This window comes from Psammomys obesus, unplaced genomic scaffold, assembly GCF_907164565.1.
Source record: "Psammomys obesus unplaced genomic scaffold, mPsaObe1.curated_primary_1811, whole genome shotgun sequence".
In the NCBI taxonomy this organism is placed as follows: domain Eukaryota; kingdom Metazoa; phylum Chordata; class Mammalia; order Rodentia; family Muridae; genus Psammomys; species Psammomys obesus.
In genome coordinates, this window is record NW_026590486.1 from 3,841,067 (window position 1) to 3,859,763 (window position 18,697).

An 18,697-nucleotide genomic window follows, 5' to 3' on the forward strand; every position below is an offset into this window, starting at 1 on the left:
GACTGGCAGTGGTCATGTGCAGGGGCCTGTCTTTACCTACAAGTCTTCCTAAGGGCACTGGTAATCTCTTTTCAGATTTATCAGTGTCTGAATGTAACAGTCTCAGGGAAGTATTGATTGGTCACAGCTTGACAGCTTGATGTCTATAGTATGCTGTAAGAAACTAGGCTCTAGGCCAGCGGGTTATCTGTCTACAGGAGGACAGGAGAGTTCAAACTTCTCCAGGGTATGTTTGTTCCTAGAAATGAGTACCCTCTTTGGTCTCTGGCTCTTGTCCCAGAAGCATATTACTATCCAAGTTTTCATTCTCTCTGTAACTCAGAACCAGTTTCTGAAGGGCATGGATAATTTTTTTAAAACACATTAATTAGACTTCTTTTTTATTTATTTCTTGAAAGGAGAATTTCAAGAAAACACTTAAAATCTATATATAGATATATAGATATACAGATATAGTCTGAACCAGAAAAGGCTTTGAAAGAGCTTTGTGCACCACGTTTGTGCTCAGTATGATGCAGGAAGATTTAGAATAACAGCCCCAGAGAATTATAGAGACATGCAGGTTGAACTTTCAGCCTAATGATGTAAGGTATAGCAGTAATGTAGCCACACAATAAAGGTTAACATGCTCCATTTCAACTTCAGCACACCAGTACAGGCAATAAAGTATAATCCAGTAGAAGCTAAGCTCCTCCTCTCCTATGCGGGAAGTCATGCTCTCCAGCTGAACTTCCTTTTCTGGAGTCTAAAGAGCCATGCATGACAGGCAAGCGCCCTGAAAGGACTTCAGCTTGGGGTGTTGAGGCAGGTTACCAGGGTCAGTAACATGACCCTACTGAAATGCATTGCATGTCAATTTCAGGAAGCATGTGCGGCCCTGCTGGACCAATGCCTCCGCTATGTGCAGACCAGAAACTCCCGAAGCACCCCTGAGAACACTGAAAGCAATCTGAGCGTGGGGTTCTCTTTCAACCAAGCCTCCGCATCCACTGCCTCCAGCTCCAGCCTAAGCCTTGTGATTGATGGGAGAAGTCTGGCCTATGCCCTTGAGAAAAGCCTGGAGGACAAATTTCTCTTCCTTGCCAAGCAGTGTCGCTCCGTCCTCTGTTGCAGATCTACCCCTTTGCAAAAGAGCATGGTGGTAAAGCTGGTCAGAAGCAAGCTCAAGGCCATGACCCTGGCCATAGGCAAGTACTTAGGCAAATACTGCAGGGCCTGACCCTACACCTGACTTATTTAGCAATCCCTCTCAATGTGACGTAAATTTCTGATCCTCTTCCATATAGCACTATGAAATAAGAAAAGCCTTATTCACCTGTTTCTATTTACAATATTATACCCAGTGTGGTAAAGTGGAAAATTCCAGATGAAAAGCATACATCAAAGAGTCACAAGATGTGGGAGCAGACGTAAGTACTATTACAAGATCAGCAATTGCTAATTTAAGAAGCTGGAGTGTAGACCAATTTGGGGGAGACAGGACTTTAGATACCTACCTGTCCCACACAATTCTGTCAGAGTGATGTCCTGTAATAGCATATGTTGACTTAGCAGAGACCCTTTTCAAGGGCTTTCAAATGTCACATACATCTTCGGGGTAAGGCTCTATGATGTTCTAAGGACACATACTATAAAAACCAGAAGCTCCAGTGACTCTTCTTAGCTGAACTTTGTTGATAGTTCTGAGACAAGGATCTCATTAAATACATCCAAGACGGTACCTACATCAATTTCAAGAACACACAATTTTGTATCATTTAAGGACTGTTTCTAACTTTACTTTTTCTTGCAGTTACTCTTGGCTGAGGAACTTTCTAGATTCTTCTCCAATGACAGGTGGAGGTCACTTAGCACCTCCTTAGGGAAGCATCTCTTCCCATTTCTGAATTGGCTATAGTCTCCAGCACAGGCTTAGCCACTTCCTGGTGAGAGCCAGGAAGGCAGAAACTCTCATAACACCAACTATAAATATAATCCACTCTTGGGAACTAGTTGGGTCAGTGATAAGGTATCTTAACCATTAGTCAGTCATCTGTATTTATAATATAATTTGCAGAAAGTCTGTGGTATTACCCTCTGTCACCATGGGTACTGCCTCTGCGAGGAAGAAGCCAGCTTTAAGTGTAAGACCTTGGTAGCAATAGTCTGAATACCATAAGAGATCCATATTATCCTCTAAGGAGAGTACACAGATGGACAAGGGTACATGCTCAGGAGAAATGATCAGAGTGTTCACCATGGCTCCCCTGGGAAGGAAAAACTAATCTCCCATTAGAATGTCACATTATTTATTGGACCATGGACCCCAGTCTTAAGAAACAAGCAGTTTAGATTTAGAGAACCCCATTGTGCATCATAAGTCATTTTCAATGGGCTTTATGGGAAGCTAAAGAGATTGCCATTATTCAACAAAATTGTAATTTAACAAATACTAACTGATCATCCATGTTGAGTTTAGCTCAATAAAAACGAGTAAAAATCACAAGGAAGAGACACCATAATCCATATTTGAGACACATGCAGGTAATCCAAGTATGGAGAAGGTAGATACAAAAGGATTACATTTAAGGCCAGCCCAGAGTACATAGTAAGTTCAAGGCCATTATGACAAACTCAATGAGACACTGTCTCAAAATAAAAAGTAGAAAGAGTACTTGGGATATAGGTCAGTGGCAGAATACTTGTGAAAACCCTAAATTTGGTTTCCAATATTGGGAGAAAGGCTGAAATAAAAGGGACAATGTACAGCCACATCATGAATCACTCTGACTTTTGTATATCTTGGTCTTTTGTTTTTACAGCTTGTATGTCTGCTTGCTTTGGCTATTCTAAGCCTAATTCTAAGAATGACCACTGCCATATCAATAATAATGGCTGTGTCTGTTTGACATCCCAAAGATGTCAAGGTCTTTGACTTCTTGCTTTAAAGTTCATCAATTAACAGCTTGATGAAACAAATGGAAGTTTTCTTTGTTATGCCTTGAAGAACCAAAAAGCACATAATGGTTAATTCACTGGAGATAATCAGTGTGCATAAAATGCTGGACAGAATTCAACCTGCTTGATGTAGTAAGAAAATTGCTAAGGTGACTCTGACTTGGAGAGGTCCTGATGCCCAGCTGAAGGAGTTGAGTCACTGCAAAAGTGATGAAGATGATGATGGTTTCTCTTACTGTGCCAGACATCACGTTAAGGACCTTTTCTGTGCATATCCTGACAGTATCAAGCCCACTGAATGAGATAGTGGCTAAGTGCTATCTGATTTCTGGGACAGCTTGATGTGACTGGCAGTTTCATGGTGTACTATGTCAAATTCTAATTGGCTACCTCAGTTTTCCCAGGAAGTTTCTCTTCTGCCCTTTCCTCATTCTTTCTCACAGAACACAGTGCAACAGGGACCCAAGAGGCTCAATATGTTGGTGTAATTCTGTGCATCTCAAAATAACTGATTCTTCTTACCTGGGTTGTTTTTAGGTGATGGGGCCAATGATGTCAGCATGATCCAGGTGGCAGATGTAGGCGTGGGGATCTCAGGCCAGGAGGGCATGCAGGTAAAAGACCAGTTGGACTGTCCTATAGGACCAAATGGTCCTCATTGGCCTCCTGCCCCATCATAGCACAAGTTTTCCAAACCTGTCTCTGACCTCTGATGAAGCTGAAGGATTTGCCTTCAGTATGGGCCAGTGTTCACCTGCTACGAAGCCAGTAGAGGTGAGATAAATTGTCATTCCATTAATGAAGCCATGTGTAGGAAACATCTTTGCCTGTGTCAACACAGGTTATTTTGGGAAACTCTGACTTCAAGAGGCAAGGTGAGTCATAACCTCTCCTGGCTCATCCCAAGAGGCATTTCTGTTTACTACTGCTAAACAGTAGTTATACTCTATAAAAGCTGCCTCATGACACTGTTGGGACCCAAAATCACTCTGAAAATAAAATGTAGTCATCCTGATTCCTGTGGAAGTTCCATCTGTGCTTTTCATTTGCCTCTGCGTCAGTTCTGAATGTTCCAGAAGTTGAACATACTAGTTAACTTAAAATATGCTGCTTCTGGATATAGCATTACAACTTGAACCATTTAAGCAAGTTTGAGTCACATTTTATTTTAACTTGGTAAAGATTTTAGGGAACAATTTATTTGGTGGGTTTTTAAAATCATAATGTTAGTCACAATTTATTCACTAGTTAGAGCATTTATTTAATCAGAAATTATTTATGGCACGCTCACTATATGCTATTTGCAAAGCTGTGCAGAGAACATTAATTTTCTGGCTTCATATTAAACATCAGTCATATTGTAGGCCTGGAAGTATAATACAGTACAGTTGCCCCTCAGTATGGGGGGTAGGGAGAGAACTGCTTCAACATCAAAATCCACAAATGCATAATTCTCCCACATAAACTGTTACATTTGCATAAACCCTGCACACACCCATGTACATACTTTAAATCACCACTACATGATTTCTTGTACCCAATGCAGTGGAAACACTATGTAAATAGTAGTTGTGCTGCATTGTTTAGACAGAACAATTTCTACATTTTTAATACAGTTTTGACTGAATGCTTTACATCCACAGTTGTTTGAGTCTGTAGATACAGTTCCCACAAATACAAAACGCTGACTTACACGCCTAATGGAACATCCATTTCTGAACCAAAGGCTTTATAACCTCTGTAATTCTTCAGTCATTTACCCCAGTTTTCATTCTTTCAAAATATCAAGACTCCAGTATTGCCTGGCACAGACTTGGAAAGAATCAACATCAGAATAGTCACTGTCCTTAGTAGAGTTAGTTTAGAAACTCACTCAAAGGAAAAAGTCTTTAAAAAGGAGTGGAGGGCACATCTCAGGAGTAGGGTGCTTACTTAGCACATGTAGTGGCTCCAGGTTGGATCCTGAGTGCTGAAAAGCAAATAATTTAATAGGCCACAGTGTAGACTTTGGGGCTGTCTTTGGAAACACCCCCAAATGCTGAGAATTCCTGAGGAAGCTCACCTGTCTCCCTAGCCTTCTGCCTTTCATTCCCACAAATCCATCCTAGACACAGTGCCTGTTCGTTTGTAGAGACAGCCTCTGCCAGTGCTTTCAGCTTTCCCAGCTGTTCTGGTAAAACTAGGATGGTAAAAGCTGTGGTCAATTTGTACCTGCCTCTGTCACAGCTTGGCTGCAGAGACTATTCTACAATATGTTGGCCAAGAGGAGTCCACAGAGATTGAGTGTCACAAGCACAGAAGCTCTGTTGTCTCTTCCAGCTCCTAGTCTGAGCTGGCTGTCCCACAGGGCTGGACTGGTGACCTTCTGCCTATCCTGACTTACATCCATAGGGACTCACCCTAGATTTCTCATACTCATCCTTTCAAGAAGAGCTCAGGATAGTGTTTTCTCACTTACTGGAAGAACATGCAAACAGCATGGTCCCCATCAGAAGTCTGGCTATCTTGCATAATACATTCTCCATTACATGTATCTTGAAGTACATATGAAAGTATTCAGCCATGTCCTACCTAGAAATTTGCTTGCTTAAAACCTGCTCTATGGGCCCAGCTATTTCCTCATTTGACTCAAGTCATAAGTCTTATGACTTAGGCTTGCCTCAAGCCTACAACAGAGGTAGCAGCTAAGTCTTCTCCTCAGGTGCTCACCATCAATGTCTCAAATGTAAAAGGTTTCTTTGCTGGGTTTCTTTTCATATGCAATTGACAAGGACTCTACTACTTAACTTTTTCTTAAGAGAAATAGAGAAAAGCAGCAAATCTGAGAAATCCCCAATGAATTTTTCCTTTCATTCATTCAACAAATGTTTCTTGAGCTTCTCCATATTCATGGTGTTGTGAAGGACATTGTGAGGAGATAAAAGTCAAATATGGACTCCTTTTCAATTTCATGAGTGAACAATGATGAAGACAGCAGGAGGGGAAGGAAAGAACTAAGTGCAAGTCTACACATACTTGCCCTTTATACTCATATGTTCACCATCTGCAAATCCCAGCAGCTGTGAGGATTATATTTGGGAACAAAGCACATGAGTGTCAAACATGTAGAGATATTTTTTTCTTGTCATTCCATAAAGACTGTTAATTCTGGAAGAGCAGTCCAAAATACATTTCCCATGGTTTCTTTATTTCTGTCTGTCTAATATCCATCAGTCAGCTTTGGCTCATATTTGAGATCTGGGTATTATATAGAAATAAGCACTGTGCATCTTTATGTTTTGTGGCTTCTTAGGAAACAGCATTAAAAAAGAAAAACGGAAGCCTTTTAAACTCATTAATCATATATCTAGTATTTGAGGCCTTAAATAGTTCTAGAAAGTAGCATCCCCAAGCAACAGCACTTACTGAATGGTTTTTCTTTTTAATTAAGTGAGTTAATAAGACAATGCCACACTTAGCACTGTATTTGAAGCTGGATTTCTTTCCTCCCATTTGCTTTGCCTTGTCTGTGTTCTTTTATGCCAAGTGGGGTGTCAGCAGTAATGAGAATTACTTTCCTTTTCAAGGCTGTGATGGCAAGTGACTTTGCAGTGCCAAGATTCCGATACCTGGAGAGACTCTTAATCGTCCATGGACACTGGTGCTATTCCAGACTGGCCAACATGGTGCTGTATTTCTTCTACAAAAACACAGTAGGTATTTGACATGGGTCTTTAGAGTTTTTCAGTTAAAAGGTTTATAATTTGTAGGATTATTACCTTCATAAGGCTAACAAACCACCAAGATCTGTCCGCTACATTGTTTTGGGTTTGTATGAATGTGATCTTAGCCTGGCCTTGTGCCCTATAATATCTAAAGACTAACTCATGGGAAATGAACAGACAGGCAACACAAGAAAATTCATGTATGATTTTATAATGACAAAGCCGGCAGTTTCCAAGAGGTCAAATCAATAGTAAATTGCTAAGTCTGTGTTACTCTCTGACATCTGATTCTATTCTCAAGTTCTCAACCTGTCTGCATTGGGTTTTTAGCAGTGTTCCATTGGGGTATCCACAGTGGGACACTGATTTCTCTCCTGTAGGCCAGCAAGATTATAGGAGAAGATTATTCAGTGGCATTGCAATCAGAAAATTACTTGACCTTGCCATATAGCTTAGATGTTGAATGGTGTCTATCACAGGCACATGCCAAATCCTCAAGTGAGGCCTTGAACCCACTAAGAAAGGGACTTTCACATCCTCTTGGGTTCATCAGACAAGGTAGCTAGCTAAATAGGTAGCTCCATTTTAGTCAAGACTCCCAGGCTAGATGTGCTGTGAACAGTTGTCTTTTCAGGGGCTTTGAATACAGGGCCCTTCCTGATCTCTCCCACGTGGCCCTTGTGTTTAATCTTAGTCTTTCATACTCCATAAGCCTGTAGGATGGCCCACAGCATCATCACAGAACTTTGACTCATTTGTAAGACACTCCCCCGAGGGGCTTCAGGACTCCTGCTCTTGGCTCTGCCTCTGGCAGCTTGAGGCTAAGTGAACCAACAAGAAGACAAACTAAACTTTTGGGATAAACCTAAGCTTGTCTCATAAATCTTACTGTCTAGGTTCCAAAACTCCAGTGTCAAGACTATCTCATGTCCTTCTGAAAAAGAATAAAATAAATTAAAAGTTTATTATTATTATTCCATATGAAAACTTTCATGCTAGCTCTAACTTGGTGTCAGTTACAGCTCTTTTTATGTTCCTAATGGTTTATTCTTGATGCTGATGCATTTTCCTTTCCTAACCTCCCCCACCTACTCACTTGCCTGATTTCCAAAATGTCTTCTAACAAATGAATACAGATACTCAGAACCAATCAAGACATGGTTAATTGATTAGATTTGGAAATTAATTCCAATTAAGCTCTGCATGCGACCATCTAAGAAACATTGTGCCTTTGTGTTTTTTTTTTCCATTTTTTACACCCCAGTATTGAATTGCCAGCATGGTGAGACCTCTGATATCCAGACCTAGAGGCTCCCAACTCCCTACACAGGCTTGAATGACACCTGTGGAATAGGCTAGCCTCATTTCTTTGGGTTCTTAGTAGTGGCATCTTAAGCATAATTGCTTCTTATAATAGGGTTTGTTGTCTTGATAACAGCCTATCACAAGTTGAAAATATCACAAGTGAAAAAAATACATTTAGTATGCTTAGGCTATCTACATTCATAGCTTGGTGGCATAGCACACTGGGACATTGTTACCTTGTGCCTTGTGCCCAGCTAGGAGCTTTGGCTCAAAGCCACTATCTAGCATTTCATGAGAGAATAAAGAACAAGCAGAGATTCAAATCAAAACTAAAAGTTTTGCAGAATGCATATTGCTTTCACACCATCATCAAAAACTTGAAAAATATTAAATTGAGGCTTCATAAGTTGAGGATCACGTCTGTTTGATGTCTTTGTGTTATAATTTTTTTTAATCCCCCCAAAACAAAACTAATAATTAAGCCAGCTCATCTCTGTAATTCTTAATAAAAGCTGGTAAAATTGAGATGGTAGTGAGAATAACATACTTGAAGCTTTCCAACATTTAGAGGTAAACAGAGGTTGAAGTGGCAGCCTGAGGTGGGCACAGTCTCCTCTTGCTCTCCATGTTAAGTCTGTGCTTGTTGGTGAGCACAGGGACACAAACTGCCCGCTTGTTTTTCTTCATGTAAGATGCAGGGCTTTGTTCACAGCATATCCATGTGAGGAGTTCAAGGGTAATCACTCCTCACAGGAGAGAGTCATTAATTTTAAGAATAAATTGGCCTTTCCAATAAAGAGCAGAGAAGAACAGTTTCCATAGTAACGGAGATGTGGGAATAAAGCTCTTTGGTACTATGGAGAAGGGGGGCTCTCAATTATATAAGTATTTTTCTTCCTGTTCCTTTTGACTCCATTTGCTCTACTGTGACTCATAAGGCTGAGCCCACAGTGGTGGGTGAGCAAAAGTGAGCTGTGGGAGGAAGGCAGGGGAGAAAAATCAATGAAAAGCCCAAGACTGTCAGTGGTTGGTGTGGGGGGAGGAAGGTTGCATATTAGGAAACTCAAGTCATAGATTAAACGGTACTTTGAGAATTTAGTCATAGCTTCCACCCACATGGACTAGCACTTCTTCTCATCCTCAGAAGACATTTTCAAGGCAAGAAACCAACGCCTGGAGAGGTAAAGAGGCTGATTCAAGAGCCAGTAACATAAAGCAACTCATTCAAGAGCCACAGAGAGCTGTAGCTCCAGAACCCAGCCCTCACTTTACCCAGTGGAATATCCATCTCCTCTACTACATCTCCTTTGGAGACTGAGCGCATGCAGTTTAGGCCAAGATCATCTGTGTTGAACAAGTTGGATTTGTTACTCATACTCTGATCATGTGTTTTTATATCTCAAACATTAATTTTCTGTAAATGTTAACAGTTCTTTGAGCTTGAGCCACAAACAAAGAAGTGAGAACAGTAAACCAGGAAAAGTATGCCTCTGACAAAAGCCACAGGGTTACAGGGATCTAGTCTTTAAAGGTATCAGATCATTTAATTCTCTACATACCCCCACCCTCATTTAGGTCTCAAAGGTATGGTCATATCATGGACAGAGAAACTGAAGTAGATAGGATGATATGATCTATGCCAGATTACACAGTGTGAAAATAATACATTGTGTTCTGGGTTTGTATCACTCTACTGAAATAAATAAATTATAAGGGAAAAGTTTTTCTTTCTTTTTTTCTTTTAGGTATAAGGCCCATAGACTGTTGGCCCTATTTCCTTTGCATCTATAGAGAGACAGCATATCATGATGGACACAAAGCTGCTTACGCCATTGTTCTCAGAGAGGCAGAGAATTGAGTCACCAGTTCTATTTAAGGACTTACCCTCACTGACTTGACTTCCTCTCATTAGGCCCACCTCTTTCAGATTCTACTGCCTCCAAGTACCTCTATGAGTTGGGAAACAATCTTTAACTCAGGGGCATCTGGGAAGCATTTAAAATCTGAACCACAGTCTTTTAACTCTGTAATCAGACTGCCATACTCCTTACTTTAATGTAATCCAGCCACTGATACTCTGCCCCTGTGAAAGTGAAAAGACATCCTACCTTACTCACAGTGGATGAACAGGTTATTGAAGCTTGCTGTTTCTTACTTTCTTGTTTTCACTTTTGTACTTGTATGTGAGTTGTTGAGTATTTTTTTTTTTTTTTTTACTGTTCCTTTTTAAAATAAGGCAAAGATGAAAGGATCATGAATTCAAGACTAGCCTGGGCTGCATGGTAAACCTCCTCCCCCAAGAAAGAAAAGAGAGAGAAAAAAAAAAGAGAGGTAGCAAGGAGAAAAGGAAGAGAGAGAGCACAGGGAAAGATGGGGGAGAAATAAACCAAGAAGATATGGGCTCAGAAATGTATCCTAGAGTAGGTGTTTGAGAAGATAGAAAAAGATAGAAAAAGACAGGCCCCAGGGAAGAAGTCACAGGCTCTCTTAAAATGGAGCCATCTTAAGCCTTAGTCACACCTTGATTGTTTCACACTGATCATCTCCAGCTCTTCAGGCACAAAATCTCATCTCTCCCTAGGATACTCCTGGGAATTTCCTATTCCTGCTGCTGGTCTCTTGAGAACAGGAGGCTGTAGTAGAAGAGAATTATGAGGCATGCCAACAACAAGGCTGGAGGTTAGGGCTGTCTTTTGGGAGAAATCACTGCCTAGTCACTTTACTACAGAAAAATCTCTGCAAGGATCTTGACTCTTTCAGATGAGTCTCTGCAGGGACAGTAAAAAAATAATCTGCTTTTAATGCCCCATTCTCTGTTGCAGATGTTTGTGGGCCTCCTGTTTTGGTTCCAGTTTTACTGCGGCTTTTCTGCATCTGCCATGATTGACCAATGGTATCTGATTTTCTTTAATCTGCTCTTCTCATCGCTTCCCCAGCTCGTGACTGGGGTGCTGGATAAAGACATTCCAGCCGACATGTTGCTGAGAGAGCCACAGCTTTACAAGAGCGGCCAGAACATGGAGGTAAGCCTCCCTGTGTCTCTGCCTCCATCTCCTGGCCCTCTCCACTCTCCTTTTTACCTTCCAGAAAAGTAAAATTCCCCCCAAATTCCTACTTGATAGACACCTGAGAACAGTGTTGAAATTGTACAATAGATGCTCTCTGCTAGACTGTGTTTCATTGTGTTACCTTTTCGTTGCTGTAACAAAATACCTGAGAGGAAAAGATTTTTTGCATACTTGATTTTGGCAGTTGTAGTTCTAGGATCAGGCAATCCCATTTGTGATTCTGGGAAGTGTCTGACCATCATGGTGAGAACCACGTACGGAGCAAACTGCTTATATCAGGAACCAGAAAGCAACCAGAACTCACCATCGACTCAGCAGCATGGCCACAGTGACTTAAGGAAGTCTTACTAAGCTTCACTTCCTGAAGGTTTCATCAGCCCCTAAAGTGCTACCCTGAGAACAAAGCTTCAATATGCATGCCCTTGGGGGACATCCTAGATGACAGCCATTGCATTCATGAAGTAAAAAACCTCTCCACTTCAGCTATCTCTAGGAATCCAAGAAGAGTCCTCACCAAATCTGATTTACTCACAGGTGATAAGCAATTTCTCTAAAGCAAGCAAAAGCAAAGAAAAGTATAACTTTCAAAATGAGTTAAGACATCAGACTCAAGGGAAAAACAACTGAGTCAGCAGATAGGTGATTTTTTTTTTTAATACAAATCTTTTATTATGCCAGAAATTGAATAATAACCACACCAATTTTGGTCTGAAGATTTTTCTCAAGCTTAATGACAATTACCACTCTGACCATTAAAAGTTTATAACACATTGGGACATGGCTATCTGCCAAAGCTGTCTTGGAGACTTTCTTTATTCTAGTGCCCTTGAAACCACAAGATTCTTAAAAGTTGAGTAATGGAGTTGATGATGGAAAATTATAAAAGATAACTCTCTTCTGTCATAGTTTCTCAATGATGACTATACTTATGGTCAAGAGGAAGTTAAAACACATGACTGAGAACAAAAAATGATATGATCTATGTTTTGGAACAACAGGAAATTATTCCTGCATACTTAATTCTGTGTAAATAAAAAAAGCACCCCAACTGCCAGTCAGTTAGGCTGCAAGATTCCCCAAACTCCAGTGCCTGACTCACTCTTCCCTTGCCAACTTAACTCATCTGTGGGACTTGGTCATCACCGGGGCTGGTCCCAGAAACCAACGTGGGTGCTTGGAACCAAATTAGGGTTCTCTGCAAGAACCTGAAGTTCTCTTTGCTAATAAGCTATCTCCAGTTCACAAATAAATACTTATCCTATGACCCAGATATCTCACTCCTAGGTATGTACCCTACAGAAATGAAACTTGTATGTATTCTCAAACCTGATTGCAAAGGTAGCATCACCCATAATTGCCTCAAATTAGAAACAACTCAAATGTTCTTCAATGAGTAAATGCACAAATAGTATTGCATTCACAATTTTTTTTTACTGGTTAAATTGTTCAGAACTTTATTTATTATTTATTTTTAATATTAGTTACAGTTTATTAACTTTGTATCCCAGCTGTATCCCCTCCCTCATTTCCTCCCAATCCCACCCTCCCTTCCTCATCTCCTCCTCCTTGCCCCTTTCCAAGTCCACTGATAGGGAAGGACCTCCTCCAGGTGAAATTTATGTTTACATCAGCACAACATGTTTGGCAAACTGATGGCTAGTTGTCCTAGCCAGCCCTTAAAGTAAACCATGTATGATTCTCTTTGGCCAGTTTAAGTTTTATGTGTGCAGAAAGAATACAGCATCCTGTTCTTCTGCAGCATGTCTAACTCAAAATTTATTTGCTTCGGGTCAGCTACTCTGCTGACACTGAGTTTCCATATGAGCAGGATTCACAGCTCAGGAGGCAGTTCACTAGGAGACAAGGGGGTTTCTGGGTGGTACCTGTCGTCTTGACAGAATTCTTATTCTAGCTGGTTTACTCTCCTCAGCCAGCCATGAACAAGACACTACAAGCTTGTCATGTACAGTGAGGTAACCAATGAGAATGTTACAAGCATTTACCTTAAATGGTGATAAATGTTCTTCCTGTCTCCTGTGTGTATCTTGTAGACCAAACAAAGCCTTTGTCAGCTACTTGAGGACTTACTAGGCTACTCCTAAGGAGATGGTAGGATCCTGGTTGCTTCTTTAAATACAAATTTTTGTCATCCAGGTACTGGTACATTCCATTTGCCTGTATCAAGACCATTTTTGCCTTGGATATATTGTTATAGTGTGTTAATCATCGTCATAACAAAATATCTAAGTCAGTGTTTTAGTTACTTCTCTATTGCTGTGACAGAACCATGAACAAGGCAACTTTTTAAAAGAATTTATTGAGGACTTCAGGTTTTAGAGGGTAAGACCAAAGCTACAATGCTGGAGAGCATGGCAGCAGGCAAGTAGACATAGCTCCTCCAATAGCAGACCTTCCAATCTTTCCCAAACAGTTCCAACAACTGGGGTCCAAGCATTCAAAGACATTTCCTCAACAATGTTTGTAGCATCATTATTCATAATAGCCAGAATCTGGAAACAACCAGATGTCCCTCAACTGAGGAATGGATACAGAAATTGTGGTACATTTAACAAGGAAATCATGAAATTTGCAGGCAAATGGTGGGAACTAGAAAAGATCATCCTGAGTGAGGTATTCCAGAAGCAGAAAGACACACATGGTATATACTCACTTATAAGCGGATATTAGCCATATAATATAGGATAAACATACCAAAATCTGTACATCTAAAGAAGCTAAACAAGAAGGCAGAGGACCCTGGGTAAGATGCTCAATCCTCATTCAGAAAGGCAAATGGGATGGGCCTCAGAAGATGGAGAAAAAAGGAAACAGGACAGGAGCTTACCACAGAGGTGCTCTGAAAGACTCTGTGAGCTGCAGGGTATTAAAGCAGATGCTGAGACTCATAGCCACACTTTGGGCAGAGTACAGTGAATCTTATGAAAGAAGGAGGAGATGAAAGACCTGGAGAGGACAGGAGCTTGAAGAGCAACAGAAGCAAAAAATCTGGCCACAGGGGTCTTTTCTGAGACTGATATTCCAACCAAGGACCATACATAGAGATAACCTCAAACCTCTGCACAGATGCAGCTCATGACAGCTCAGTGTCCAAGTGGGTACTCTAGTAAGGAAAGCAGGGACTGTCTCTGATATGAACTCAATGGCTGGCTCCTTGATCCCCTTCCCCTGGGCAGAGGGGGTGGGGGTGTGGGAGAGGGGGTGGGAATGGAAGCCTTACCAGGCTACAGAGGAAGATATTACAGCCAGTCCTGATGAGACTTGATAGGCTAGGGTCAGATGGAAGGAGAAGAGGATGTCCCCTATCAGTGGACTAAGGGAGTGGTAAGGGAGGAAAATAGGGAGGGAGGGTGAGATTGGTAGGGGAGGTGGGAGGGGGCTACAGCTGGAATACAATGTGAATAAATTGTAATTAATAAAAAATAAATTAATTTAAAAAGAATATAAAGAAAAAATAAAAATCCACTAACAAAATCCATGATTTAACTTTAAAAATTAAGTCTCTTTGTTAAGAATATTTTTAAAAGACTAACCATGAAACCTTTTCAAAGTAGAAGGATGGTCCAGTTTGGGGGTGGGGGGAACTCTGGGGGCAGACTCAAGATTTCAGTTATTTTTTTCTGATGAAAAGTCCCCTTGTAAAGCTTAGTAAGTAGTGTCTTTTTTTAAATTCTTTATTAATTACACTTTATTCACTTTGTATCCCCCCTGTGGTTCATCCCACCTCCAGTCCCAATCCCTCCCTTCCTCCACCCTCTGCATGCATGCCCCTCCCCAAGTCCACTGATAGGGGAGGTCTTGTTTTCTTTCCTTCTGATCTTAGTCAATTAGGTCTCATCAGGGGTGCCTGCCTTGTCCTCTTCTGTGGCCTGGTAATGCTGCTTCCCCCTCAGGGGGAGGTAATTAAAGAGCAGGCCAATGAGTTCATGTCAGAGACAGTCCCTGTTCCTATTACAATGGAACCCACTTGGATACTGAACTGCCATGGGCTACATCTGTGCAGGGGTCTTAGGTTATCTCCATGCGTGGTCCTTGGTTGGAGTATCAGTCTCAGGAAAGACCCCTGAGCTCAGACATTTTGGTTCTGTTGCTCTCCTTGTGGAGTTCCTGTCCTCTTCAGATCTTACTGTTTCCCACTTCTTTCATATGATTCCCTGCACTCTGCCCAAACGTTGGCCATAAGTCTCAGCATCTGCATTAATAGTCTACAGGGCAGAGCCTTTCAGAGGTCGTCTGTGTTAGGCTCCTGACTTGTTCCCTCTTTTCTCCTTCTTCTGATATCTATCCTCTTTGCCTTTCTGGATAGGGACTGAGCATTTTAGCAACTCTTGATTAGTTTCTTTAGGTGTACAGATTGTAGAAGGTTTATCCTATATTATATGTCTATATGAGTGAGTATATACCATGTGTGTCTTTCTGATTCTGGGATAGCTCACTCAAGATGATCTTTTCCATATCCCACCATTTACCTGCAAATTTCATGATTTCTTTGTTTTTCATTGCTGAGTAATATTCCATTGTATAGATGTACCACAATTTCTGTATCCATTCCTCCACTGAGGGGTATCTGGGCTGTTTCCAGCTTCTGGCTATTACAAATAAAGCTGCTACAAACATGGCTGAGCAAATGTCCTTATTGTGTTCTCGAGCCTCTTTGGGTGTATGCCTAGGAGTGGTATAGCTGGATCTTGAGGAAGCGCTATTCCTAGTTGTCTGAGGGAGCGCCAGATTAATTTCCAGAGTGGTTGTACAAGTTTTCTTGGACTTTCATGATTACTGACTGTATTGACATCATTCCTACCCTTTCCTCTTTTTCCCCCCAACTCCTCACATGCTGCCTACCACCCACCTAAGCCTCAAATTCATGACCTCTGCTGACCTACACTGATAGGGCTCATATTCTTGGTTCAAATACTCCAGTGACCCAGCTACCTGAAGCTCTGTGAGCCTGCCTGTTTTGATTTTTCATCCACCATGATGAAGCCTTGCTCTCCTCAGGCTCTGAAACAGTGCTCGGGCCTAATTATTTGGAATATCCCATGCTCAAAACTGCCATGAAGAAGATAAACCCTTCTCTGTAATCCCTCCTGTTTCTGTATTCCAGGAGTACAAGCCACGAGCATTTTGGTTAAACATGGTGGATGCTGCCTTCCAGAGCCTGGTGTGCTTTTACATTCCTTACCTGGTAAGTAGGAACCCAGCATAGGTTTTCTCCTCATCTGCCTCTAGGCACCTACAGGCACACAGAATTTGAACATTTTAATTCTGTCTTTCAGGCCTACTATGACTCCGATGTGGATGTATTTACCTGGGGAACTCCTGTCACAGCAATAGCACTGTTCACCTTCCTACTGCACCTGGGTATTGAAACTAAAACCTGGGTGAGAGCCACGGGCAAGGTCATATTCCAAAGGGGATCTGTAGTTTCGGTCACACATTTCCCAGCAGGTGTTTTGCACATACAGGACCCTGCAAAGCTGCCCCAGCTCTGTGGTTAAAAGCTACTGGCCTTAGAAAAGGAACAGCCCACTATTCACTTTCCTGAGCAGCTCTTATTTACCTGTCTTCTTGTGTCCTCCATTGCTGTGCCCCTGCCTTGCCTTCTTCTCCTGCCCTCACACTCCCATCACAGGCTGTTCCACTAAGGCCAACCAGCTGCCAATGACAAGAATCTTCACTAAGACCCAGAAGGCACACCCTTAACCTTCCCTGATAAAGTCATGTTGCTGTCTCTGTTGCCACTCTTAATGTGAAGTAAAAGCCTTTTCTCTTTGGTTCCTTTTAGACATGGCTCAACTGGTTAGCCTGTGGCTTCAGTACTTTCTTGTTTTTCTCTGTGGCTCTGATTTACAACACCTCCTGTGCCACATGCTATCCTCCATCTAATCCTTACTGGACCATGCAGACATTACTGGGTGACCCTCTGTTCTACTTGACTTGTCTCATTGCACCGGTTGCTGCATTGCTGCCCAGGTGAGTATCAGAGTCCAAATCTCTGAGTGATAAGCAAGTACAGCACACACCCCTTGGCCTTGCTGTGCTTGGACCTATGTGAGTCTCATGAAGCTAAGTCATAGCTCAGTGAATCTGATTCTTTCTCATGTGTTCTTTCTAGATTGTTTTTCAAAGCCCTCCAGGGGAGCCTTTTTCCCACGCAACTCCAGCTGGGACGTCAGTCAGCCAAGAAATCCTCCAACAAATTCAGTGCTCTCAAAGAACATTTTACTCAGGGACAACCACCTGGAGACTCAGAAAATGAGCTTTCAGAAAGGAAGATCATGGGACCTTTTGAGTCCCTTCCCAGGGACTGTACCTCCCAAGCTTCCCAGCTCACACAGCAGTTGGCCTGCTCCCGAGAGGCTAGCGGGGAGCCCAGTGCAGTGGATACAAACATGCCATTAAGAGAGAACACCTTGCTAGAAGGACTGGGCACTCAGTCCTCAGGGTCCTCAATGCCCAGGGAGGCTATTTCTGAACAGTGTCCTGGGGACTCCAAGAGGAAAATGACCAGCACTAGTCAGACAGCCCCTTTATCTTCACTTTTCCATCCACCCAGCTTTGGCTCACTGAACTGGATCTCCTCACTGTCACTGGCCAGTGGGTTGGGAAGTGTTTTGCAATTGTCCAGAAGTAGTTTACAGATAGAAAAGCAGGATGGTGATTTTCTGTCCAACCCCCCTCAGCCAGATCAGGACCTGCAGAGCTTACAGGGACAAGTCACAGGCTACTTCTAGTTTCAACCTCCAAAGAGCCATAGCCATTTATGGTGACAAAGAAATCCTTGAAGTGGCCTTTTTAAAGATATAACAGATGTTAATGTTATTTATGTTTATTATTTGCACAGAAGAGTTTTAGAAAGATGTATTTTTTAAATGTTTCCAAGACAAATATAGGAAACCAGAGGTACCAAGAAAGAAAGTTTATTTTTTAAAGTTCTAAGTAGAGTATACTGATGAAAAATAAGAACACATATTTTTATCTATCTATATATAAAGTTTAAAGAAGAATGACACTTGAAAAGTGTGTCTAGATTTTTTTTTTCATCTCATTTTATAAGGAAAAGCAATGTGCTTTATTTCCTCAGCACACATGACCCTTGCTTTCCACAGGCAGGCATAAATGTGTGAGTAGTACAATGAACCCTGGAGTGGCTGTGGTGGATGTGGAAACAAGACTAGGAGGAAAGAAGACTGGGGGGGGAGGGCGTTTGAGGCAAATTCCTCCATTGGCTTCCAATGTTACCAACAAAAAAGGAAAGTGAAACCTTAAGAAAAACTCTGTGGAGTTCCTGCCAACACTCAGTTCTGTGCAGGCATTTCATAAAGTTCACCTCATAGGTATGACAGTTCCAGTGTTGGGTGTATTTCTTGCTAAAATCACCACAAACAATAAACAATGTCCACTTACAAAAGAAGTGTCTGGCAGCCAGTGCTGTGTAAGGAAACTGATATATGACTTAAGTGAGTATGTTCTGAATACTGTGGGTAACTTTCTTATGCAAGTCCTTTTTGACACTGAAGAAAACAGTAGTGTGATATATAGGACAAGGTCACAGAGTGACTTGTTACACCAATCTCCTTGCACCAGGCCATGTGCAAGAGCCAGACTTTGCCAACCAAACGTTTGAACATTTTGAGTAATTACCTTCAGGCTTTTGTCTGATGA

At 41.7% G+C, this 18,697-nt stretch overlaps 1 protein-coding gene across 1 annotated transcript in view; it reads left to right on the forward strand.

Annotated features, from left to right (window-relative positions):
• The window catches only part of Atp10a (ATPase phospholipid transporting 10A (putative)), a 183,923-nt gene extending 165,939 nt beyond the window's left edge, over positions 1-17,984 (forward strand). The window contains exons 14-21 of the mRNA XM_055607510.1: positions 863-1,187; positions 3,475-3,551; positions 6,504-6,629; positions 10,769-10,969; positions 16,137-16,217; positions 16,309-16,413; positions 16,818-17,005; positions 17,148-17,984. Coding sequence (XP_055463485.1) covers positions 863-1,187; positions 3,475-3,551; positions 6,504-6,629; positions 10,769-10,969; positions 16,137-16,217; positions 16,309-16,413; positions 16,818-17,005; positions 17,148-17,766 — 1,722 coding nt within the window. The 3' untranslated portion in view covers positions 17,767-17,984. The remainder of the gene's footprint in view (positions 1-862; positions 1,188-3,474; positions 3,552-6,503; positions 6,630-10,768; positions 10,970-16,136; positions 16,218-16,308; positions 16,414-16,817; positions 17,006-17,147) is intronic.
• The last annotated feature ends 713 nt before the right edge of the window (positions 17,985-18,697 follow it).